The 27,942-nt window shown below is 39.4% G+C and overlaps 1 protein-coding gene across 3 annotated transcripts in view; it reads left to right on the top strand.

The window, feature by feature from the left end:
* Positions 1-27,942, top strand: part of LYST (lysosomal trafficking regulator) — a 511,246-nt gene that overhangs the window by 158,720 nt on the left and 324,584 nt on the right. For all 3 annotated transcript variants that reach the window (XM_072141114.1, XM_072141113.1, XM_072141115.1), the window contains exon 18: positions 16,336-16,485. In XM_072141114.1, coding sequence (XP_071997215.1) covers positions 16,336-16,485 — 150 coding nt within the window. The remainder of the gene's footprint in view (positions 1-16,335; positions 16,486-27,942) is intronic.

The raw sequence follows: 27,942 nt of genomic DNA, 5'->3' as shown, positions 1-27,942 counted from the left end.
TGTTATTAAAAAAAATGTTCCTGTGTGAAGATAATTTCTCATAAATGTAGCCATTTTATCCCTTAGAAACGAGATGGCTTCCCCGGATACGGCCACCTCTGCCTGAGAGATTGCACAGATAAACAAAAAGTTTTTGTATATGAAATGTCCGGGAGTTACTGCAGGTCCTACACCAGTACTGTAGTAATGATTGCTGAATCCTGGTGGTCCGGCAGGACTCTATAGCGCATGTCTGGCCACCGCTGCCAGAGTGTGACGTGGTCGTAACCGAGGAAGCCATCTCGTTTCTAAGGGACACCATGGCTATGTTTATAGGAAATTATCTTCACACAGGAACATTTTTTTTAATAACATCCAATTGAAGAAATGTTTATATATGGAAGATTAGTGAAACTGAATGTGAATGCCCAGATGAGAATACCCCTAAGGCTTCGTATAGCCAGGCGTTCAGACCTGGACAGGTTTTCCATTTTATTATTGTCCACCTATTGATATTTTTCTATCACCTGATTGGTTCCCGGTGGACGGGGGTGTGCTGCGCTTGGAACGCAAGCATCCTGTTCTGTGTGTAATTTGACGCACTTCCGCTCAGTACCGGAAGTGACGTCTCGTTCTGACGGCGCTCGCGGCTGAGTCGCATCAGGGCAGCTTGTAGGGCTATTTAAAGGCAACAAAAACATATCACTATCCCCTGTTGTGTGTGTTGGGCTGTGGCTTGCTTCTATTTGTATTTCCAGCTTACTGGTTTCTATGTACTTCCACTTTATATTCACCTGTTTGCCCAGCTCACCATATGACCTTTATTTTCAGATATTTTACTATAACCACTTGGGGAGTCTTCTGATTGTACACCCAATTAGGGTTTTTTAAGTGTGTTTATACTTGTGCCTTTTGTTGAATAAAGATTTTTTGCTTACATACACATCTGCTTTTCTTTTGTTCATTATAAGTGTAACAATGAAGCGCAAGGAGGAGGTTACAGCAGTGACTTTTTGGGTGTGGAGTAGCTTTTGCTCTTACCCGATAAGACTAGGGCATGCTACGCTACTCCACACCACTGTAGCCTCACCAGCTTCTGTTGATAATTTGCATAAATCAAAGACTAGGTTTATTTCAAATTTGGTTATATAAATGTATTTGAGATAAACACTTTAGGGCTGAGGAAAAAAGAAGGAACCTACCATAGGATCTACCTTAATATTTGGATTTCTGATGCTAGGTTTCTCTAAGTTCCATTTGGACAGACGTACAAGGCTGTACTCACACGTTTCAGATGGCTTGTGTTTATAAACTCAAATCAACCAAAACAGGAGGGGCTTTACTCGATTGCATATATGTTTCAACTCAAAAGCATGGGATTGGTAAAGAGCTCCATGTATTTTGAATGTGTTATAATATATTTCAGTTGAAACTCACATAAGTAATACAGCTCTATACCTTTCATAAAGCCGCCCATTTTCAGAAAAGGGACTGTTTTCACGTCCCCTTTTGCAATCATTCCCAAATAGCCTTGCCCATTTTTGATATTTTGAAATTACACTATAGCCTGTCTGTTATACTTGACAGTGATCTGCTTTATTTATGAGGTCCCCAAGTCAGCTTGTGTTTTATTCAAGTCTAAATCATATTCACCACATACACAATTTCTACAATGTCGTTTACAAGACACATTCACTATACAAACAGCACATCATGACACATTAAATGATCAATACAATAGCCCAGTCGTTTTATTGAACAAAATGTATACAGATACTAAACATAAAATCTATATTACTAATATATAGGAAGACATATTTAAATCTATAAAACTAATACAAATAATGCAATATCCTAGTTACTAATATACAACATCAACAGTATTTATAATAGCCCTGCAGTTTGTAATAATGGTAGAATCCTTTTCTTTGGGAGTAAACTTCCTTGTGTAATATCTGTTGATGTAGATGTAATAGACAGTCCTCTGCATTTAGGCATAAATGATCTGGATTGGTCGCTCCTTTACATTTTTTAAAGCTTCTGGATTCTCTCTCGTACTTGAATTTCCCACAGCTTTAGAGGGTATATTTGATTCTGCCATGGCATGCATAAAAGTAACCCAGCTAGCAGGGATTTTTACTTATTTATTTTTTTGCAAACTGATTTTGAGTGGTATTGCATATTGAGTCTACCATGTTGGAATCTGGAATAACATTGCCCTTGTAAAAAAAATTCGCCTTTATCATTTAATTCCTAAAGGATGCAGCCTTTTTTTTAAATTTGACCAGTGTCTCTTCCTGTGGTAATAGCTTTTTAACATTTTAAGATATCTCTGTGATTTTGAGATTTTCTCTTGAGACATTGCAGTTAATGATAGTTGTATCATTTCGGTGATCTGTTCCTTTTATTGGGGGGTAAAAATTCTATTTTCCGTTACAGGGTTAAACGCAGTGTAAAACGACTATTATATTTTGATAGGTCGGGCATTTTCGGGTCCTGCAATACCTATGTGTTTATAAATGTGTATATGATTTTTACAGTTTATTTATATGACTTCTAGGGAAAGGGAATTTTTCAGACTTCCCAGGGTACTTTAACCCTAGGTTGTCTGATTGATCCTACCATATACTGCCATACTACAGTACCCCTTGAGTCTCTTTACCCAAGACTTTCTTTGTTTTGCTTGTGATGAACCATATAAAAACTTTTTTTTTTTGTTCTTCTTTTTCTCTCTGTTGTATATATAACACTCCTTGCAGCGTATCTCATCAAGTAACTCTTATATCTGGACATTGAAACCGGTATATTGTTTGAAGAGGAGGGATAATGCATACATTTATTTTTGTACCATTAATATATTGGGGGTCATTTACTAAGGGCCCGATTCGTGTTTTCCCGACTTGTTACCCGAATATTTCCGATTTGCGCCGATTGTACCTGAATTGCCCCGGGATTTTGGCGCACGCGATCGTATTGTGGCGCATCGGCGCCGGCATGCACGCGGCGGAAATGGGGGTCGTGGCCGAACGAAAACCCGACGTATTCGGAAAACCCGCCGCATTTAAAAAAAAATGTGTCGCGAAAATTTCACTCGCCTTCATCCAGGATAGGCCGGTGTATTTTGAGGCATTCCAGCGGACTTCAGCGCAGCAGCGCCACCTGGTGGACGGCGGAGGAACTACCATCATAAATCCCGGCCGGACCCGAATCCAGCGCAGAGAACGCGCCGCTGGATCGCGAACGGACCGGGTAAGTAAATATGCCCCATTATGTTCAGTGTATTTCCCCGTGTATGCAAGCACTAAGGTTCACTTTGTACTTATACCATGCCAATCGGTTTGTATTTTGTCTTTTAACTTCTATGCAATCAACAGAATGATTAAAAAAGGGCCGGGCTATGTGGCGGTTGTTAAATAGGGTGTGGAACATGTCACTTTGCCGGAAGTGGGTTTGAGGTATACACAATTCTGTCTCTTGTTATTTATCCTCCTATTTATCAGAATTAGAATTGACATAAAAGTTATGTCTCTATGAGCTAGGGTTCAGGAGATGGCTGTTCGAAGTTGGACACTGTCAAGTTGTTTGTAAACGTCCTTTCAGCGTTGGGCATGTACAAATAGGAGGTATATAGATGTATGGCAGTCGTGAAGGGGTTAAAGGACATCTTTATAATAATTATTTACTTATACAGGCGGTCCCCTACTTAAGAACACCTGACTTACATACAACCCCTAGTTACAAACGGACCTCTGGATTTTGGTAATTTACTGTACTTTAGTCCTAGGCTACAATAATCAGCTATAACAGTTATCACAGGTGTCTGTAATTAAGATTTATTGTTAATCCGGGGTCTTATGACAATCCAACATTTTTAAAATCCAATTGTCACAGAGACCAAAAAACTTTTGACTGGGGTTACAATAATAAAGTATACAGTTCCGACTTACATACAAACTCAACTTAAGAACAAACCTAAAGAACCTATCTTGTACGTAACCCGGGGACTGCCTGTACAGGGCTTACAGATTACGCAGCGCTGAACAGATCTTGCCAAATCTGTCCCTGTCGCCATGGGGCTCACAATCTAATGATTTTTTAATTTTTTTTATTTTATGCCTATATCCAGACCTTATAAATACCATCTAATTAAGTAGACAACAATTGTTGACAAAATATATGTTTTATTAATAATTAATACACAAAATTTACAAATGTACGATCACCAAGATTAAAAACCAGCCCATTAAAATAATCCCTGGTGGACTAAAAGAAAGTGCATAGCCATTCCTGTAGTAATAGTATCATAATACAAGTAAATACATAGCCAGAAGGACAATAGATATAATATTACAATCAAGACAATTTAGACAAGTAGAGTAAACGTTATACTGGTCACACAATAAAGTGCTAATGAACCTCCAAAATATATAACATACCACAAGAAAAATAAGGAGTCAAACAATTCTCCAATAAAATTACATATAGTTTTTTATTTCATTAATATATTAAAATTACAATTACAATGGATGTTAAATGGAAGATATCCAAAAAATGGTCTGAGTATGCTGCCCACCTCACTAACAAAAGGGTATGTTCACCATAAATCTATCACAGTTATTGCTTATTTCCCCAGTAAGAAAAGTAAAGTGCATATATGCCTAAACAGCATCTACTTAGGTATAATATTTTCATTTTGGTGAAACTTTAAGTAAAAGACCAGTGTCTTACCCATAATGTAGTGTAGGTAGAGAAAGCTCCCAGACTGGGAGTAATGTATTTGGGAGTAATTTCGTAATTTAAGGGTGGAGGGCTTGATGCCCGGTCCCATTATGTAGCAAAATGAAGATGTGGTTTCTGACTCCAAAATATATAGTTTCATGTGAACACTATTACTCCTAATATATCACTGGCTATATACAGTATGGATCCTGGTAGGCAAACGCCTAGCAAACACAAATATATAAATATATAAAGTGCATAGTGCAAAGAAATTCATGTATGCCGACCAGGCTGCATCATACTCAGGAGAAATCTCGATGAACCACAAAACCCTGACGCGCGTTGCGCCGCCGCTTCCTCAGGGGGTAATGCAGCCTGGTCGGTATACATGAATTTCTTTGCACTATGCACTATATATATATATTTGTCCTGGATAACATATTAATTTTCCTGGATAATTGGTATTCATCACAATCTAATGAACCTACCAGTAAGTTTAGTAGTGTGGGAGGAAAGCGGCGGACCCGGAAGAAACGCACACAAACACGGAGAGAACATACAAACCTGAACCCAGCGTCCCCACTAAATATGACTATGCAAATTAGTCAGAGGGGCCCCAGGCTGAAAGAATGAAATTTGTGCTTCCAATTGAGATGATACCATCAATTAGTATTTGAAAGTTTAATTATATTAGTTGTGTGGTAATTAACCTCAAGACTGTTAATAGAGCCTTGTAACTCCCGCTGTGACTGAACTGATAAAGACACCAGTTTGGCATCAAAACGCATTGTCAAACACCATAATATATTAAAACTTTTAAATACTAATTTATGGTATCATCTGTCACGTGGAATCACTAATTTCACCCTTTCCCTTTTTACCCTATAAAAATGCCAATACTTTCTTTAATAACCACTATCACTGTGCTTGATTAGCCAGCAAACTCTCCTAATCTTAACCGCACAGAGAAACTATGGGATATTGTTAAGAGGAAGATGACAGATACCAGACCCAACAATGCAGACAAGCTTAAGGCTGCTATCAAGCAACCTGGGCTTCCATAAGCCTTCTCCAGTTCCATCAGCTAATCACCGCCATGCAATGCCACATTTATGCAGTTATTAATGCATAAGGAGCCCTGGCAAAGTATTAATCACATTTACTGTGCATACTTTTCATTTGGACATTTCAGTGTTAAAAAAAATGTTTTACAGTCAGTCTTATTTAATGCTTCATTCGATGAGATAATGACTTGACCTTGGTTGTAAGCCACAATCAATATTAACATTAACATAAATAAACAGTTGGAAAAGTTCATGATTTGTGATGACTAAATAAGGCTCAGGTCATACTAAGGTTGTGATTTCCGTTTCCAGTATTTATTTTTTTTTCACAGAACTTGCAGTACTTTTGTTCCGTTTATAAAAAAAAAAAAAGAAAAAAGATTCAAAACGGATGTTGTCAAACTGATCATAACTAGAGATGAGCGAGTATACTCGTCCGAGTATACTGCTCGGTCGAGTATTGGCCTACTCGGACCGGCTCGTTACTCGGACGAGTATCTCGCCAGCTCGAGATCGAGCAGTAAATTAATAAAATAAATTGAATAAAAGTATTTTTATTGTAAAAAAAATATTGCACATGTTTCTAGATATTTTACTTGTAAGAACACATTGAACTAACACTATTCTTCACTTTGCAGGTGTTCGCGCGTGTCTCCCGCTAAGTTAGGAGATGTGCACGAACATCTGGAATGTGAAGAATAGTGTTCTTTCAATGTGTTCTGCACTTAAATGGTCCTGTGTTCACTGTTTTTAATGTTTTAATTCTATTCTTGCACATGAATGTGAAGAATAGAATTAAAACATTAAAAACAGTGAACACAGGACCATTTAAGTGCAGAACACATTGAATTAACAATATTCTTCACATTCCAGATGTTCGTGCACATCTCCTAAGTTTGCAGGTGTTCGCGCTTTTTTTTCCACTAAGTGAAGAATAGTGTTATTTCAATGTGTTCTTACTAGTAAAACATCTGGAATATTTTTTTTTGCACTGTTCTTTTAATATTCTGTTTTATTAAAAAAAAAAATGCTCGGGTCTCCCATTGACTTCGATGGGGCTCGTTATTCGAGACGAGCACTCGAGCATCTGGAAAAGTTTGTCTCGAATAACGAGCACCCGAGCATTTTAGTGCTTGCTCATCTCTAATCATAACGGATGATTTTTTTACATTTAAAGTCAATGGTACAGATGCTAATTGTCAGTTTCTACATTTTTTTATATGAAGAAATAGACAGATCTAGACAGAAATAGTTAATACATAGATACATAAATAGAAAAATATGATGGATAGATTATAGATAAATGTGAGGTATAGAAAGAAAGATAGGTAGGCAAATAGATGGGTAAGTAAAGTTCGATAGATAGATAGAAAAGTTACGTAGGTAGATATGTCGGGAACTTAGCCTAATACTTTTTTAATTAAATTCCTGAAAAATAACTTTTTTCTGATGTTTTAATTTATTGACTTGCACCTGTATGCGTCTGTACAAAGAAGTAATGATAATAATTAGAAGACGTAGAGGTTGTTGGAGAAAAATCTCCTTACTCAGATGTGATGTTGGTCCAAATCATTGTATAGTACGAGCTGCTCGGTGAATCACTCAGACCTTCACATGTTTGAGAGGATTCCAATTTTATTTAGTCAAGAGAGAGTTTTTATAGGTTCTTGAGACAAAGGAACCTACTGAGCATGCTCACATTCCACAGGATGTACGAGTGTAAAATGATCTGTGTACACGGGGGGATGGTACTTGAGTATAGTAAAACACATGGTATGTGAACACAATAGAAAATGGATTCTATTCCCTCACAATTCCTCCCTTTTGTGAATAATTTCAGATACTGCTCAGGTGGTACATTGACATGTGCTAATCACACATCCAGGACTTATCTGACCTCTTCACCTGCTTCCCTCCTGAGCATCCTGAACATTACATCGCAACACAATTCATGTAAATCCATTGTAAATCTCTACATCCTATTGGTCTATATCCTTATACATGTCACCCTACCAACCCCTGAGTACTATTAGACATAGTACAGCGCACACACTGTCACAGCTTTCTTTTGCATAGCCCATGAAAGACATTATAATCACAATCTTTCCCCAGTGATGCTGCAAGTGGTAAGAGTAACAATGTCCTTAGCAGCATCAAGATACACAGATTCATGTTCTGTAGTCTCTGGGTACTGTGCCCTTCTTCAGCTGTCGCAGTCTCGTTGTAGTTTCTACAAGTTGATGTATCAGAGGTTCTTGGGATGACCCTTCAAAAGATGACCCTTCAGGTTACTCACATCAGGACCATCTCATCACCTGGGTGCAGGTCCTCTGCTCTAGCTACTTTATCAGGTTCTGGAACTGAAACAGATACTTGGTTATGCACCTAAGGAAAATGTTTCTGCAGGTTTTGGACATCCTACCAATTCTCTATGACACCTCTAAACAACCTTAGGGAAGTATATGTTCATCCATGGGGCAATTTTAAAAACAACCTCAGTAGGTGAAAAGCTTTTTAATCCCTAGAGCTGTCATCAACTATATTACTATCCCAATGGGGATTTTTACTTTAGTCTCTAGAATAAGTGGACTAACATATTCCTTGATCCCTGGCTGTGGTCTTTACAGTTGCTTTAGTTACAGGATAGGGTTCAGATTACCCAGAAAAGAGGTCCACACACATAAGCACATGTTCATAGCTACTTACCTTTGGTAGCTGTACTTAGCCAATCTGCAACCTCTGGAAGGGGTAAATCAGCTTCGGATTGTATATATGAGGGTTTTCACTACTCTCCCTACATTGTACTAAGCACATATAAACATACTTGTGTAAATGGACAGTAGCAAAAGTGAATATAAGTGATACTCAATACTTATCCACCACGGAGCATATAGAGTCTTAGACTGGTGTCTCACCCTGTGGGTGCACTGAACCATCATAGGGTAAAGGGCCCTTGGCAGACATTGCTTGTCACCTCTTTGCCATAGTGCACCCTCCATCCATGGGATCCCAGTTTTACTCTAGTCTTGCTTCCTCACCTGTGAAGCCTGTTTCTATAAAGAAAGGAGTGTAGATAACCCTACTGGGCTGACGAGGGTCATGGACTGTACTGATACAGGCTCCTTTCCCCTAGGCTTTCCGGTAACCAGTATGGTCACTTCATGTATTAGAGCTTTAGAGGTTTTAACTTCTAGTATGGACCTTTATTGTAACACCAAGGCCTCTATCAGCTATTTCAACATCTCATAGTTGTTGATATACTTACTAGATCATGTCAGGAATCATCAGGAATCCCAAAAGACTCACATTCTTACCCTTTGCCACTTTACACCCCTCCATCAGTGCCTTCACCTCCGCCTCCTGTACAGACTGGTAGGTTAGGAGTGGTTCTGTTTTCGTTACCTCATGTTGTGTGACCACTGTACATCTGATGTAGAATTAACCTCATTCCTGGTTTCTAAAGTCATCTACAAAAAACTCAAAATGCAGATTAATGATATATTCAGTTTTGACATATTAAAAGGTAACTGGTTCATTTATCATTAAATTAATAGAAAATTTTAAATACAACCTGTCTACCTCATGTCTCCCCCCTTTGAATCTAGCGAAAATAGTGGAGCTGGATTCAATGCATCATGAAGAGGGCACATTATAACCAAGGTTTCTAGTCACGAAGAGGTGAAATAGTAACAGGATAGTCCAAAACTACTACAGAAGCCTTTTATGCACAGGCAGCAGTAGGATACAAAACCAAGAAGGGTCCAGGTTGTCATGTGACACACGATCAGCAGCTTCCGGCCTGTGTCCTCTCCTCTGAGGTGCTTGGCTTAAACTTAAATGAGAACAATAGAAAATGAGCAATATACTCCAGAAAAAAAAACTGCTTTGGGACCAATGCCGATGTATCAATGCTGTATTATTTTAAAACAATACAGTCATACTGGGGGCACATGCTGAGGGACAGTGTTACTGAGCAGAAGCATCACTAGAGCCAGTAACGTAGGTAGGAGGCTTCTAGGGGTGTTATAACTTCTGTCTAAAAAGCTCCTAATAATAATCTCCGTCATAGCTGCTGAATATGACTAATAGTATGGGATCATAGGGAGGTTTTACTCCTGGTTAAAACATTAAAATTACAGACGTTGCAGCGAATCAAACCCAAAATCTGCTTAGGGCTGTCAGGGTTATCAGTCCTCAGTAATGAACACACATTCTCATTGTTCCTTTCTTCTCTCTTAACATTCCATCACTTGTCCCCCTCCTCCCCCTCCAGTGTTCACTGAGACAAGGGGGGGAGGCAGCCCCCTCCTTCTCCCTGTGGTGTCTGTAGTACTACGTGTCCCAGCATACCAGGATAACAAAGAAGGAATCTAACACACTATTAGTAACATCTAAGTTCACTCCATCATCCTACACAGATTGCAAAAACTTTTGACCACACCCTTCAAACTTTAGGTGTATTATTAAGTTTGACACTACATTACTGATGTTATTAACCCCTTAAGGACGCAGGGTTTTTTCGGCCGATTTCTCGCTCTCCAACTTCAAAAATCCATAACTTTTTCATTTTTACGTGTACAGACCTGTGTGAGGGCTTATTTTGTGCGTAACAAATTTTACTTTCCCGTGATGTTTTTTATTTTAACATGCTGTGTACTGCGAAGCTGAAAAAAAATTCCAAATGTGGAAAAATTGAAAAAAAACGTCACGTGCGTCACGTTCTTGTGGGCTCAGTTTTTACGACTTTCACTCTTCGCTCCAAATAACATGCCTACTTTATTCTTTTGTTCGGTCCGATCGCGGTGATACCAAATTTATATAGGTTTTATTGTGTTTTAACCCCTTCGTGTCTATGCCATTTTAGACCTTTAGGACCAGGCCTGATTTTTAAAATTTGCCCTGTGTCATTATAGGAGGTTATAACTTTTTGACACTTTAACATATCCAGGGGATTTTGAGACTGTTTTACCGTCACACATTGTACTTCAAAGTAATATTAAAATTTTGATGATATCTTTTGTGTTTAGTTATGAAAAAAATTGAAATTTGGCAAAAATTTCTAAAAATTCTTCATTTTCAAAGTTCAAAATGTTCTGCTTTTCAGGCAGATAGTCATAGCACCCAAGTAACTTTATAACTAACATTTCCCGAATGTCTGCTTTATATCGGCACAGGGTTTTATGCATCTTCTCTCTTTTCTAGGTTGTTAGGAGGTTCAGAATTTTGGGAGCAATTTTTCTCATTTTTAGGAAAAACGCCAAAACCCTTATTTAGAGGCACATGCTCAGCTTTAACTGACTTTGAGAGGCCTAAACAGCAGTAAAACCCCATGTATCACGCCATTTTAGAAACTACACCCCTCAATGTGTAAAAAAATCAACTTTAAGAAGTATGTTAACCCTTTAGATGCTTCACAGTGGTTAAAACAAAATGGAGGTCTAATTTACAAGCTGTCATTTTTTTTTTAGACAATATATTAATTTTGGCCAAAAATTAAACCGTCACAAAGTATTAAATGCAAAAAACTCCACAAAGTTTGATACCCAATGTCTCCCAAGTCAGAGGATGCCCCATATGTGGTGGTGACTGCTGTACGGCCGCACGGCCGGGCATAGAACGGAAGGAGGCGCCATTCAGAGCAGATTTGCATTGTCACATTTTACAGGCTATAAAATGTTTATTTTTTTGTAATTTGGACATATGGGGGATTATTTTTTTGTGGATGAGATCCACTTTTCAGGTACATCATTTACGGGGGGCCGAATAGCTAATAATCAGATTTTATTAACTCTTTCTTGGTGGTGGTTAAAAAAATCATTGATTCTTGTTTATGGTTTTTAGCATTTTTTCCCCCCGACGTTCACCATACCATAAAAATGTGTTATCTTTATTCTACGGGTCATCACGATTACGGCGATACCCCATTTATATGGCTTTTTTATGGTTAACTTGTTTTGCAGAATATAGAACTCATTTTTTGAGAAATTTGCTTGTTTTTGTATCGCCATGTAACAATGGGCAGAACATTTTATATTTTTTTGTTTACAGCGCTGGTTTAGAGCTTATTTTTTGCGGGACGAGCTGTACTTTTTCTTGGTATCATGTTGGGGTACATTTTACTTTTTTATCACTTTTTATGCACTTTTTATGCGGTCAGATGTGAAAATTTAATAATTTTTATGAGGTTTTTTTGTGTGTTTTTTTACGGCGTTCACCGTACGGGTTCAGTGACCATTTTATTTTATTGTACGGGTTGTTACGGACGTTGTGATACCCAATATGTTGTGTTTTTTTTGGGATTTTCATTTTTTTTTATGTTTTATTTGATTACTGCATGGGACGGGACTTAAGGGGACTTTTATTCTTTTTAAATAATTTTTTTTTAGTTGCACCTTTTTTTTTAACTTTTCTTTTACTGTTTTATTTTGTCCCAGGGTGGGACATGAACAAGTGATCATTTGATCACTTGTTCATTGTAATATGCTGCAATACTAATGTATTGCAGCATATTACATAGTCAGCCTATGCATTCTGCATAGGCTGACAGCTGCACTGTTAGATCGTGCACAGTGCACGATCCTACCCTGTTTCCCCGAAAATAAGACAGTGTCTTATATTAATTTTTGCTCCTAAAGAGGCGCCAGGTCTTATTTTAAGGGGATTCTTATTTTTCCATGAACAAGAATTTACATTTATCATTGAACAAAAAATCTACTTCTCTAACTTCTTTATGACTCTCCAAACTCTGAATTTCCTGCTGTATTTCTTATGATCTATTTCTATTAGAACCATTGGCCCCGGGCTCTCATGTTTAGTAATATCACTTTCCATAAATGACCCTTCTTATCCTGGAAGCTGCTGGGATCACATTTGCAGCACAACAACCACTGATTTACTTCCATGAATTCTTCCCCATGTCACAACCTTCTGCAGCATCTAAAAGATTTCCTAATACTAATGTATGGCGCGGGGGGAGCTGCTGCAATGGCGGCCGCTAGGTCTTATTTTCAGGGGAGGCCTTATATTTCTAAGCCTGAACAACATTGTACTAGGTCTTACTTTCGGGGGATGTCTTATTTTAGGGGAAACAGGGTAGCAGGCAGCTCCCATAGGCAGCCCAGAGGACCTGATCGGGCCTCAGGGTTGCCATGGCAACGATCAGCACCTCCGTGCCCTGCACGGAGGGTGCCGATCGTCGCGCCGATGCACCATAGACGCTGCGGTCACTATGACCGCGGCGTCTATAGGGTTAAACAGTCGGGATCGCGATAGTCGCGATCCCGGCTGTTACTGCGGGATCCCAGCTACCGCGTACCGCTGGGATCCCGCGGCGATCGCAAGGGCTCAGCTTCTGAGCCCGGGTGATCGCCATGACGTGATACTACGTCAAGGTGCGGGAACGACCCGCATCCTATGACGTAGTATCACGTCAAGGTGCGGGAAGGGGTTAATACATTTTCAAAAATTAAACAAATGTGTACAAAAAAGAAAAAAAAAATTTTGCCATCTTCTGACGCTAATAACTTTTTCATACTTTGGCGCACGGAGATGTGTCATTTTTTGCAAAATGAGGCGACGTTTTCATTGCTACCATTTTGAGGTCTGTGCGACATTTTGATCATTTTTTATTTCATTTTTTATGTTATGTAAAAAGGTGTAAAAGTCGCATTTCGGACATTTGGGCGCCTTTTTCCGCCTCGGAGGTCACCGTCGGCCGTTACAGTTTTTATATTTTGATCGGGCATTTTGGGACGCGGCGATACCTAATATGTTTGTGATTTTTACTGTTTATTATGTTTTATATCCGTTCTAGGGAAAGGGGGGTGATTTGAACTTTTAATATTTTATTAATTTTTTTTATTTTTTAAACTTTTTATTTTTTTATTTTTTTTTCACTATTTTTTAGACCATCTAGGGTACATTAACCCTAGATGGTCAGATCTTCTACCATATACTGCAATACTACACTATTGCAATATATGGCATTTTTGAAGGTCATACATTACAATGAGCCACTGGCTCATTGTAACGAACCTGCATAAGCCATGTAGCCTCGTGTCAAAAGAAGACCCGAGGCTACCATGGTAACCGATCGCCGCCCCCCGATGACGTTGAAGGGGTTAATAGCTGCGATCGGTGCAAGCACCGACCGCAGTTATTAGCAGTGGGGGTTTTGTGCAATATGCAAAAACCCCCACCTTTGTATGAAGAGGACTCAGCCCGTGAGCCCTCTTCATACATCCCTTATACCTCTGCGCCGTAGAGCGTTAAGGGGTTAAACATGCATCACAAGATTTCTCAGGTCCAAGCCTGCAATGAACAATGTCCACAATTGTGTGCTGGACTTTCCTCACATCTGGTAACTCTGATGAAATACCACTAGCACTATAGATGATATAGACAAAACACATATTTATATCTTTGCCATAATCTGCAGGACTGTATAAAGGAATAAACCTCTTAGAACATCTACAGTATCTGGCAAGGGTCAGCTCAGGGAATCCAATTGGGACTGCACAACCGTCCAGGAGTTCTCCCCACAGAAGACCAAAATCCGTAACAAATATGTTACTACCCGGGTTTTTGGACTTTGACGTTCTGAGAGGTGACACCTAGATAAGCAGGCACAGTCTCCCACATTTATTCCCTGGGTACTATATCTTAGTTGTCTTCTAAAGTTACAACAATAACCAAATACAGCTAAATCCAGCTAAATATAGCTGAGCGGACTGTGGGTGCAAATTCAATGATCTTTAGGCAATGCATCATTCTCCATACACTGGTCTACTAAAGTATGTCAAAGTGAGATTACCCCTACAGGAGAAACATCTGAAGTCTATGTCTTTGTTCTGTGGAGAGCCCACACTTTTTCTAATCTAGTCATGACCGGATATATTCCAGTGTGGGGGTTGGGTCTAGGTGCCACACTGCACGTGTCTCCCGCCAGTCTGTTTCTTTGTTTCCATACATCAATCCATCCACCATTTTAGGGTGGAGGTAGAACTTTTCCTGAATGTTGTCTTTGTCTTTTGTCTGTCCAACGTTTTTATCCGTCATCGTCATAACACTCAAACAACACACTATTTCCTATGGCTGTTTCTTTACAACCTCCTCTGGTCACTTCCTCTGTAACTTTCTTCTATCCACTTGCAATTTCCATCGTATCATTATCATGCAACCAGTCTTTGTTCTTTTAAGAACCTTTCCATTTACTAACATACAAACAACCATCTTTTGATATACTTCTCCTTTTCCAACATTCTCTGACATCCTTTTACAGCCTCTTTTCCCTCTCTCTTTCAAGATCTGTAGTGCTGGTTTCCCTCCGAATTGCCTCTCACCTACCTAGCAAATTTTTCCATAATTTTCTACATACTGTATCTCTAGTGCCGGCACACATTCGCAGTCACTCTTCCTTAGGGCAGTTTTAACCACTTTTATATTTATTTTTTTCCTAAACAGTTTGCCCGTCAAGAAATGACCGTAGTTCCCTTCCTTCAAGCAGATTTGGATCTTACCACACAAAATAAATTTATAAAGTCTGACTGTCCAAACTCAGTCTCCTTTGTCTCAAGCGAATTACGATCCACCAACTGCTCTTCAAGGCTGACTCTTTAATGTACAAGTTTTGATGAATTTTTGAATTGCATCTATTATGGGATACAAATACCGTATGTACTCGAGTATAACCCGAGCCAAGTATAAGCCGAGGACCCTAATTTTACCACAAAAACCTGGTAAAACCTATATTTTTTTTACTCGAGTATAAGCAGAGTTTGGGTCTTCAGCACATTTTTTTTGTGCTGAAAAACTAGGCTTATATATAATATTTTCTAGTCTGGGACAACAATTTTAAATTGATTGCTTTTATTAATGAACCAAACCTCCTGTAAAAACAGTGGTGCAGAATTTTTGCTACTAGTGGCTCTGGCTCTGCTCTGAAGTGTACCTCATGGGGTTGTATGGACAGAATCATTGTTCTTAATAAGCCTTTACATCAGTAATTAAGTCTTACCGCTGGCTCCTGTAGCACATGCACATTCTGGTGTTTTGGAATGCAGCCTATTGCTATGCTGTCCGTATAGTGTACCTGCACAGACAACTCAGTAGGACCGGAGCAGGACGGGATTTGAAGTCTTTTTGAAGCAATGAATTAATGAACAACTATTATCCCACATTTAGACTAAATGTAAGGTTTGCATAAACTTAATGCATTTTAAACAGAGTCTGGAATTATTCATTTGAACTTGTGTTTAAACCTGTATAACCCTAATAATTATTCATGGTCTATTTTGAGGTCTGTATTCATATATATGTTCTACGTTTTTTCTTGAATAATTTTGTGAGCTGCATTGTATTATTTGATTTTTTGCTGCTCATTACATTGATTGAGAATGCAGTCCTCAACTAAACGTTGTTCACCCCTGCTATGAACCCACCTTTGTTATTTTCTTAATTTTTTCTTTGTTTTTGTTTTGCTCTTAGCACATAAAGTATAGCCTTTTACCCTAAAACTTTTTTTTTGTGAGTAGAAAAATTATTTTAATTTTTATATTTATTGTTTCTGCTGCAGGCTATTTTAAAAGGATGCACTGACGATTGGGTGCTAACTACAAGGGAAAACGGAAATATTTGTTTAAATTTTGAAACTACCGCTTTAATCCAAGATGTTCGATTACTTGAAAAACTGCTTTTAGACTGGAAAATTTGGTCAAAGGCAGAGGTATGACGTTTTTATATTACCATATGTTATTTAGCTTTCAAAATGTACACTGCAAGCTACTGTTCACTAAACCACCAGGTGGCCATTCCTGATTTATTTTTAAGTTCATAACGTACTGCAATGCCACTTCCTGGTGAATATGCCTATCCAAGTAAATGAAATAAGAGTCATTAGTAAATTAGAATAATTTTTACTTCCTAGTTTCCTACTTTACATCTTTAAGAAAAATGGTGTATTTGCACTTATTTAGTTTTATACTTCCTTGATAACCAGGTAGCAGATCAAAAAATATATGCATGTAGTTTGTGCTGGCGATATGAAATGAATAACTAAAGGCGGTCCCCAACTTAAGCAAACCCAAATTGACCCCTTGTTACGGACATGCGTCTCTGTCCACTATGACCTCTGGTAAAGTCCTCTGGAAGCTTTTCTCCCAATCTGCAATGATCAGCTTTAACTTGTCTGTTATGAAGCTTAATTGACAGCACACAATTTTGAAAATCCAATTGTCACATGGACACAAACATTTTGTCTGAAACGTACTCGTTCCAACTTGCATACAAATTCAACTTGAACCTATCTTGTATGCAACCCGGGGACTGCCTGTGTAACTAAAATCCAATTAAAATCAGAGGCTGTAGTATATATTGTAGTATAGGGCTAGTTTATACATATGTGCAGACCCTCTGCACTGAAACTTGAACTTCATGGGTATACTTATAGGCTGAGGTAGGCTTGTAGCAATTCAACAACACTTTCTTAACCCCTTAAGGACCCATGGTGATTGCACCTTAAGGACCTTGCAAGATTTTGAAAATCTGGAGTATGTTGATACTTATAGAATAACTCTCCAATAGTTTAACATATCCAAGTCATTCTGCTGTGTTTTTGTTGTTACATGTTGATTTATCTTTTAGTGATGAAATTCAATTCATAGGATTCTTACTTTTTAAAACTGGCAAACAATTTTTGTTAAAAATGCAATTTTCTCCTATAATTAATCACAATATGTCACATGGAATAAAGGATACAGAAAAAAATGTCTTTAAATTGTATTTCACTGTTCCTTCTGTGCTGAAAAATGCCCCCAACATGGCCATTATCTGCTTTTTGGACAATTGGTAGGGACTACAATGGAGGAAGTGCATTTTAACTTTTCTGGCCACAATTCAGGCTACAACCAATTGTAGACCCTATCCACCATTAGAAGAGAAATTTGGCAATGAAGATCACAGAAATCCCCCAGAAGTTACCCCATTTTGGATACTACACCCTTTTTGGTCCATATAAATGGGATTATCGTGTATTTAGACCTTACCACTTTTTTCAGAATTAAGGCAAAGCAAATATGAAAATGTAAAATTTTCACAATTTTCAACGATATCTCATATTTGGAACAGTTTTTTTTTTTTTTTGGCTAAAAATAAAGAGAATGACCAAAATGGATCCCAGATTTAATATTTTAATGTCTTCCATGATGAAAAACGCACCCAACATAGTCATTATCTGCTTTTTGGACAATTGGCAGGGCCTATAATGGAGGGAGTGCATTTTAGCTTTTCTGGCTACAATTCTGGCTTCATCTAATTCTAGACCCTATCCACCAATAGAAGAGATATTTGGCAATGAAGATCACAGAAATCATACCAGATGGTCAAATATGCCAAAGGAGGTGAAGTTCTCTATCTTATTAAGAGATGCCATAATCACGTGAAAAAGAGTGAGAAGCCTATATGGGTTACCATTTATGATATCCACGCATATGCCATTTACTAAGCATCCAGAATCACCTTGGCAGGGACATAGGGGAACGCAGATGGCGTGGGGGGGGGGGGGACTTCAGCAAAAGACAAGGCACTGATGAATGAGGAAACACAAAGCTGGTTTAAGGCCTCTGAGATAGTTGCCAAACATAACCTGACACCACGACAGCAATTTCAAATTTTCCAGATATTGTCCTTCTGCAAAGAAAGAGTGAGGGACATCAGAAGGGAACTCTCTGACAAGGCCTTTGAGGATCTTTTAAAGTGTAACCGTCATTCTGAGCAAAAAAAACTAAAATACATAATTCTGCTCCAGGTGTCCCTGGGAATTATTCCTAAAAGTTTTTTGCCCATAGCAACCAGGGTTTCCAGCTCTCAAAAAACCTACAATCAGCAAGATGGGGCGGAGCCTGCCTCCTGTCACCTCATCACAAGCGCATGGTGCTGACCGTATCCAACCATCTCATATCTATCTACTTAGCCCATGTGTATCTGTCTATCTATCTCATATCTATCTATGTCACATAAAATGTTGGTATATAAAATGAGACTGCTGGGAATAGGATAAAATCTGTGTATTTGGGTAAGTAATTGGCTTAGTGATAGAAAACAGAGGGTGGTCATTAATGGCACATTCTCAGATTGGGTTGATGTTACCAGTGGAGTGCCACAGGGGTCAGTATTGGGGCCACTTCTTTTTAATATTTTTATTAATGACCTTGTAGTGGGTTTACATAATCAAGTTTCAATATTTGCAGATGATACTAAGCTGTGTAAAGTAATAAATACTGAGGTCGATAGTTTAGCATTACAGAGGGATTTGTGGAAGCTTGAGGGATGGGCAGAGAATTGGTTGATGAGGTTTAATGTAGATAAATGTAAAGTTATGCACTTGGGCCATGGAAACAAAAAGTATAATTATGTTCTAAACGGTCAATTACTTAGTAAAACTGGAGCTGAAAAGGACTTGGGGGTATTGGTGGATGGTAAACTTAATTTTAGTGACCAGAGCCAGGCGGCTGCTGCTTAAGCAAATAAAATAATGGGATGTATCGAGAGGAACAGATTCTCACGATAAAGACATAGTTTTGCCCTTATACAAATCCCTGGTCAGACCACACATGGAATATTGTGTACAGTTTTGGGCACCAGTGTATAAAAAGGATATAGTAGAGCTGGAACGGGTGCAGAGGAGAGCAACCAGGATTATTAGGGGAATGGGGGAACTAGAATACATTGACAGATTAAAAAATGTGGGATTATTCAGTTTAGAAAAAAGACGACTGAGGGGAGACCTCATTACAATGTACAAATACCTGAACGGACAGTACAAGGATCTCTCCAAAGATCTTTTTATACCTCTGCCTGTGACCAGGACAAGGGGGCATCCTCTACGCCTAGAGGAGAGGCGATTTTACCATCACCATAGACAAAGGTTCTTTACTGTAAGAGCAGTGAGACTGTGGAACTCTCTGCCGCAGGAGGTTGTTATGGCGGACTCTATGTACATGTTCAAGAGAGGCCTGGATGACTTTCTGGAGAGAAAAAATATCACGGGTTATGGGGATAAAACATTTATTTAAAGGTTGGACTTGATGGACTTGCGTCTCCTTCCAGCCTTATATACTATGATACTATGTATCTATCTATTATATACTCATATCTATCCTCTATCTAATATCTTTCTATCTCCTAGTCTCCTGTGTCTGTCTCTGTGTGTCTGTCTCTATGTGTCTGTCTCTGTAACACTCCAGCACAGCACATGAGGGCACAGCTTGCAGACTTGTCTCCTGCCACTTGCTTGTGTGAGGTGATGGGGGGAGGGGGGCTGCAGTTTCTGTGAGTGTGGATTATTTGTGTATACGCAAATGTAGGTGCTTGGTCACTACATTAGTGAGGGCTTCTCCCTGCACATGACTGAGTGCTGGGGCAGTGAGACATGAGGTAATCAGCTGATTGGAGGGAGAGAGATGGGGACGTGTCTCTCCCTCCGTAGTCTCAGCTTCTTTCTGAAGACGGGATGAGCTTAGCAACAGACATATGTGCCATTGCTGACATCTAGGGGAACTCTGCAGAATACAAGAGGAAGAAGCAAGATTCGGGTAACTAATCCAATTGCAAAAGGGCTTAAAATTACCTGCCCTATAACATATCAAAAGTTTTTTGAAATGACGGTTACACTTTAAGTATCACCACAGGGCACTACACAATATCTTTTCTATATGCAGTAATGAGACAACTTTTGGGGAAAGCGGCCTAAGGTCTATTTAAAAAATGGGGGGAGAGGTTGCACATGCCAGACCCAAATACGCTTATCTTGCAGGGGTGGGCGATGGTCAGGCACATTATAATTAACGAAAGATGGAGAGAGACCTACTTCAAATTGATGCATGGAACGATATATGGCCCAAATATTCTTCCTTCCCCTTGCAGACCTGATTGTATCACTGACTGCCCCAAGTGTGGAGCATTTTTACCGGACCTATGGCATGCTATGTGGACTTGCACTAATATTCAAAGTTATTGGTCTCAAGTTGTAGAATATATAAATAGACATTGGGACACAAATATCTCAGGAAATCCAAGGGATTATTTATTTCATGACATTGGCAATCAAAATGAGATTGATGAAGAAGGGGAACAGGAAAGGAAAATAGTTCCTGGAAGGCTGCGGTTTCCGCATGTAGTGCTGCTAGTGGCCAAACGGTGTGTCCTGTCCCATTGGCTAAAAATTTCATCTCCCACGGCCCCAGAGCTGATAGAACAATTGAAACATCTATTCAGTATACACAGGATAGATGCATTACAGCATAAGGAAAAAGGAGCAAAGGCCTTTTTCCAAAAATGAAAAACCTTTAATGGTATTGTCAATTAGATCTTTGGGGTAGATTGGGAAAGTTTAAGATCTAAAGGGGTGACCGGGAATGCTGGGGGTGGTATAGAGGCACAGGGGAAGGGAAGGGGAGGGAATGTTTTCCTTTTTTTTTTTTTAATGTGGTTGTAAAATAAATGTATCGATACATGCCGTATAAGCTTATATTTCTTGACTGGTGCAGGGGCATGATTGTAACTACCCATGATGTCATGTTTCAGAGTGAAATGTTCAAAGATTTACATATAAATATTGATATATGTGATACTGACTCTACAAAGTCAAATTGTATTGAAATGGCGAGGTTAATTGTATGTATACTTTATGTTAATTGAAAACTAAAATTTTCAAGCTGAAAAAGATCACAGAAACCGCCCAGAAGTGATCCCATTTTGGATACTACACCCTTTTTGGTCTATATATATGGGGTTATCATGTATTTATACCTTACTACTTTTTCAGAATTAATACAAAGCAAATATGAAAATTTTTAAATTTTCATTATTTTCAGAGATCTCATATTTGGGACAGTTTTTTGGCTTAAAATAAAAAAAAATGACCAAAATGGATCCCAGAATAAATATTTTACTGTCTTCCATGATAAAAATAAAAAATGCGTCCAACATGGCCATTATCTGCTTTTTGGACAATTGGCAGGCCTACAATGGAGGAAGTGCATTTTAGCTTTTCTGGCCATAATTCAGGCTGCAATGGATTACAGGTCCTATCTTCCTGGCAGAGGAATTGAGCAAGTGAATGATAGAATCCCTTCAGAAGTCACATCAGTCACATCAAGCCTCATATTCCCCAAATTGTTACTTTTTTGAGTTTTGAGTAAGGGAAACTGAGGAAATGGAACCCAATTTTTACAATCTGCATAATATTCATCTAGAGGTAAATGGGAATTTTAATTTTTAAGTGGCCAATAAATGTGAAGTGGGGGCATGGCATAAATATGTGGACGTTTCTGAATGAGCATAAAAATTGACTAAATAAAAAAAAAAAAAATATTCTAGTGAGGTATGGTATTTGCGGAAACATTCATGAATGCATAGCCCTGGTTGGTCATGGCATGTCATGCACTGATAATCAGTGTCCTTCCTAATCCTCTTTTTATGGCAGACATGGCATCTTTTTTGAGGACAGGCCTTTTTTGGTGGGACTTGGGATGGGAAGTGCTGTCCTGCAACTATCCTGCTGGCATCACTTGATGTTGTAGCCCTTGTATCGCCACCCTGGTCTTCAAAAATGACATTTTGTATTACTTTTTCCTGGTAGTCCAGGTAAGATGGCCGGTCTTTTTGTAGATCACAAATGAATTGTAAAGGGCCATTTGCACCAGGTTAATAGCCAGTTTCTTGTACCAGACCTTTCTAACTGCGCTGTAGGGCTGCAGCATTTGATCCGCAGGGTCTACTCCTCCCATGTTCTTATTATATTGCTGTATGCAAAGGGGTTTTGAATTGGTGGCACTTCTCCCACGGACAGGAACAGAGCAGATCTCATTAGCATGAATGGTGGTTAGCACATGCACATCCTTTTTATCTCTGTATTTTACTAGCAATAAATGATCATTGCAAAGAGCTTTGCATTTCCCGGCTTTTAATTTAAAATTGATCAGTGCATTTGGAAGGCCTTTTTGCATCCTCCTGATGGTGCCACATGCCACAGTTTTATTTTTTGGAAAAGGGCTCTAAACAGGGGCACACTTGTATAAAAATTATCAACAAACAAGTGATACCCATTGTCCAACAATGGGTGAATTAGGTCCCAAACTATTCGGCCGCTAAGGTTGGGGGGACATTCAGGAGGGTTCATTTTTTAATCTTTTCTCTATACCCGAAAATGGTGGGTAAAGCCACTGTTGCTTTTGCAGACTTTATAAACTTTCGTGCCATATTTGGCTCTCTTGCTTGGGAGATATTGTCTGAATTTTAATCTCCCCTTGAACAACATTAGTGATTCGTCAATTGCCAAATTTTTTTCAGGCATATACAACTCTGCAAATTTTAAATAAAATTGTTTGATGAGATGCCTAATTTTAAATAGCCGATCATGGCTGGGGTCACTTGCTGGGGGACATAATGAATTGTCACTGTAATGAATGAAGCGCATTATAGCCTTGAAGCGCTTGTGCTGCATCACGTCCCGATACATAGGGGTGGCGTACAATACATCGGTTGACCAGTATGATATGATTGTTGGCTTGTTTACAAGGCCCATATTCAAAAGAAGGCCCCAAAATATCAGCATTTCTGCCTGGCCAACTGGCTTCCACATGTTATCACGAACATAAAGTGATTCAGGGTGTGTAGCCAAAAATTGAGCGGCATCCTAATTCCGGGCACAGAAACAAATCTGGAATTTGTGGGGCATTTGATTCTGTGGACAGCCAGTCTGGGTCATTACTGGTACTTGGTTGACTTTTGCTCAGCCTCGGGCACTTTGCTGCAGGCTCATCGCTGTCACTAGATGAACAAAAAGTTCATCAACAATCTGTGTCTGAACAGATCATCGCATAGGCTTCCTCTGCAGTAAACATCCGCTGAGCCATTCTCTGAGGCAAATTCAAAAAGTGTATATCTGTACCTAGAACTGGAAAGTATAACTACAACTATATAGCTATAAAAAAATTATTATATTTTATTTATTTTTTCTTTAGAATCTTTTATTTTGAACCCCCAAATCCCAACTAGGACTACCTAAGTTCTAATGCTGAATCCTTTTTTTTGTTAAAATTACATTTTTTTGGGATTTTTTTTAACTTTTTTTTCTTTTGGGTAACAAACAACAACTAGTAACTAACATTCAGTGACAGTAGCAATCGCGGAATGACTGGAAACTATATGGACGCTGGTCATTGACATAAGCAATCACTTTATTACTGGACGCTATATGGACTCAGGTCACTGATAGGAGCAATCACTTTATTACTGTATGCTATTCAGTGACAGCAATCACTGTATTACTGGATGTTGTTCAGTGACGGAAGCGATTACAGTATCATTGGACACTATTTGGACGCAGGTCACTGACAGGAGCAATCACAGTATTACTGGACACTATACGGACGCTGGTCACTGACAGGAGCAATCACGGTATGACTGTAAACTATATGGATGCTGGTCACTGACAGGAGCAATCACGGTATTACTGGACACTATATGGACGCAGGTCACTGACAGGAGCAATCACGGTATGACTGGACACTATATGGACGCTGGTCACTGAGAGGAGCAATCACAGTATTACTGGTCACTATACGGACACTGGTCACTGACAGGAGCAATCACTGTATTACTGGACACTATATGGACGCAGGTCACTGACAGGAGCAGTCACGGTATTACTGGACACTATACGGACGCTGATCACTGACAGGAGCAATCACGGTATGACTGGACACTATATGGACGCTGGTCACTGACAGGAGCAATCACGGTATTACTGGTCACTATACGGACGCTGGTCACTGACAGGAGCAATCACGGTATTACTGGACACTATACGGACGCTGGTCACTGACAGGAGCAATCACGGTATGACTGTTAACTATATGGACACTGGTCACTGACGGGAGCAATCACGGTATTACTGGACACTATACGGACGCTGGTCACTGACAGGAGCAATCACTGTATCACTGGACACTATAAGGACGCTGGTCACTGACAGGAGCAATCACGGTATTACTGGACACTATACGGAGGCTGGTCACTGGCAGGAGCAATCGCGGTATTACTGGACACTATATGGATTCGGGTCACTGACAGGGGCAATCACGGTATTACTGGACAATATATGGACGCTGGTCACTGACAGGAGCAATCACGGTTTGACTGGACACTATATGGACGCTGGTCACTGACAGGAGCAATCACGGTATTACTGGACACTATACGGACGCTGGTCACTGACAGGAGCAATCATGGTATTACTGGACACTATACGGACGCTGGTCACTGACAGGAGCAATCACGGTATGACTGGACACTATATGGACGCTGGTCACTGACGGGAGCAATCACGGTATGACTGTAAACTATATGGACGCTGGTCACTGACAGAAGCGATCACGGTATGACTGTAAACTATATGGACGCAGGTCACTGACAGGAGCAATCACGGTATTACTGGACATTATACGGACGCTGGTCACTGACAGAAGCAATCACGGTATTACTGGACATTATACGGACGCTGGTCACTGACAGAAGCAATCACGGTATGACTGGACATTATACGGACGCTGGTCACTGACAGGAGCAATCATGGTATTACTGGACACTATACAGAGGCTGGTCACTGGCAGGAGCAATCACTTTATTGCTTGATGTTATTCCGTGACCGAAGCAATCATGGTACTTGACAAAAGAGAGGGTACACTGGGAGCACTCAGGGTCACATAAAGATAATCAGAATAAGCGGGAGGCGACTGATGCAACAAAGAGAGGCACATACCACAGGTTCACTAATAACAGTAACAAATAAGGGATACGCACTAGAATTGTTTTAAAAAGTTATAATGTAATTTTTTAGTTTAAGGGTTTGTGTTTGCGTCCCACAGATTATTCTGGTGACTACAATAGAGAAAATGGGATCAAAGGATGTAGGGAATATTGAGCACATGTATGTATATGTTTCTGATGTAAATATTTATCTGTAATGTACTGCTCAATATACTTTAAAACTGTAGCATACCTTTGAGCCCCAGCAGGGTCCCGGCTGTCTGTTCTTCCCTGCACAGGGGGCCGCGCAGACCGTAGGTTAGGCCAACGGAGAAACCCTTCGGCCTAGCCTAAGGCCCTTTAGTGACCGACAGAGAAATCTGTATGGACGGTTACTAAGGGGGTAAAGTCTCCACCTATAACAATTTCCCCCTTGGCAAACTCAGAGTCCACGAAAGAAAGTGGCAGACAGGAACTGGGCAAAATTAGGCATGTACCAATTAGCTATCATAGACAGTGGTATAGACTCTCATTTTAAGAAATAAATATCTCCCTAAGGCACCAGACTTCATGTCATGACCATGTACCATAAAGACCTATGTAAGCCTATTGTTATTCCCCTGGAATGTGCATCTGTTTTACTACTGTGAAACCATGAGACATAATGATGATCTTGCATATGGGACACATGACCAGTTTTAAAATGTGTTTCCTGTAGGACTGTGATGGCTAACCTATGGCACTGGTGCCAGAGGTGGCACTCAGAGCCCTTTCTGTGGGCACTCAGGCCATCACCAGAGATGACTCCAGGTATCTTCCTGCAGTCCCAGACAGCCCAGGACTTGCTGTGCACAGAGCTATTTTAAAGTGACAGCTCTACCTGGGACTATTTCTGCTTTATTGGTGTCCTCAGGTGCCGGTATCAATGAAAACTGTGACGGAGAAGGGAGTATAAATCACAAATTAAATTTCTGTGTTGGCACTCTGCGATAAATAAGCAGGTCTTTGTTGTAGTTTGGGCACTCGGTATCTAAAAGGTTTGCCATCACTGCTGTAGGAGAAGGATCTGTACCTTCTGTTTGTGCATCCCGTACATAATTTTTATTTATTTTTTTAAATGGAGTTGCTTCATTCCAGAAGAACATACATCAGTAAGTCTGAATTTGTTTTACCTTTTTTATTTATTTATTTTTTAAAACTGTTTATTGATTTTATATTTTACATTGCAAATATAAGTACACCAATGAGCATTCAAATATCAATGATCATTCAGTTAACAAAAGAGAGCAGAAATTGCTCCAGAAATTTCTGGAGATGGAGGGAAAAGGGGGGGGGGGGGTATGGGATGGTACTGGGTATTGGGAGTGTTGGGGTGAGCTGTTTCTGGGAGGGAGGGGGGAAGGGGAGGGTTGATGGGGTGTATCTTATCTATATACAAATGAGTATTTATTATGTTTTTCAAATATTGGAGTTAATAACAATAAATAACCGAATAATAGAACAAAAGAACAATTTTTGCCATTAGGAGATTTCACCCATGTAATACCTAAAGTTCTTAATTATAGATTGTATTCTAAAGTGTGTATGCCTCTCTTCCTGGAGATTTCTATTTTGGCATAGATTACCGCATTTGGGATTGCAATTTATTGTGCACATTCTTGCATTATATTAAGTTTGTCTCTATATTTGGATCATGGTTCCCAATGTGCTAGTTCCTCTAGTCGATATACGTTGTCTACCCTAGAGAGCCATTCCTTAACCGTGGGAGGGCTAGACTGAAGCCATTTGGGGGTATTGTTAATTTAGCTGCCTGTATAAGGATGGTTGGCAGGTGATGTTTTTGTGGGCGCCAGGATTTGTTGGACATCCATAGTAGAACTGATTCTGGTGTTAGGGGTATACGCTCTTTGGATATTTTATATATAGTATTTTCCACTTCTCTCCAAAATGGCTTCAATGTTGGGCAGGACCAATATATGTATGTAAGTGAGGCTTAGTATAATGTTCCCTGATCCATCTTAGAACCTGTATTGTTCATGCTGTTAGAGGGTTCTTGCAAGTCCCTTGTGTGGGGATGTTCCATAGTTGTGCCTTATGATTTTTGTCCAGGATTGTCATTTCTATGTCTATGCCTAGATTGGTGCATGATGCTTTGAACATTTGGATCCACCTTTTGAGATATATATCGCTCTATAATATGAAAGTGGGTCTGGAAGACCTAGTCCTTACATAATTTGTGACCTTTTTTTAGGAGTGTTAAATCGCCTAACATTCATGGAACCTATTTTTTTCCAAAGGTAGCCTTTCAAAAGGTAGATAACTGCTCACATTCTGCCAGCCTAACAGGCCGGTTATCTATTGTGAAATTAAATGT

This window comes from Engystomops pustulosus, chromosome 3 (assembly GCF_040894005.1).
Source record: "Engystomops pustulosus chromosome 3, aEngPut4.maternal, whole genome shotgun sequence".
NCBI classification, from domain to species: Eukaryota; Metazoa; Chordata; class Amphibia; order Anura; family Leptodactylidae; genus Engystomops; species Engystomops pustulosus.
The sequence above is the reverse complement of the archived record's forward strand: the minus strand, read 5'-3'. Positions and strand labels throughout refer to the sequence as shown.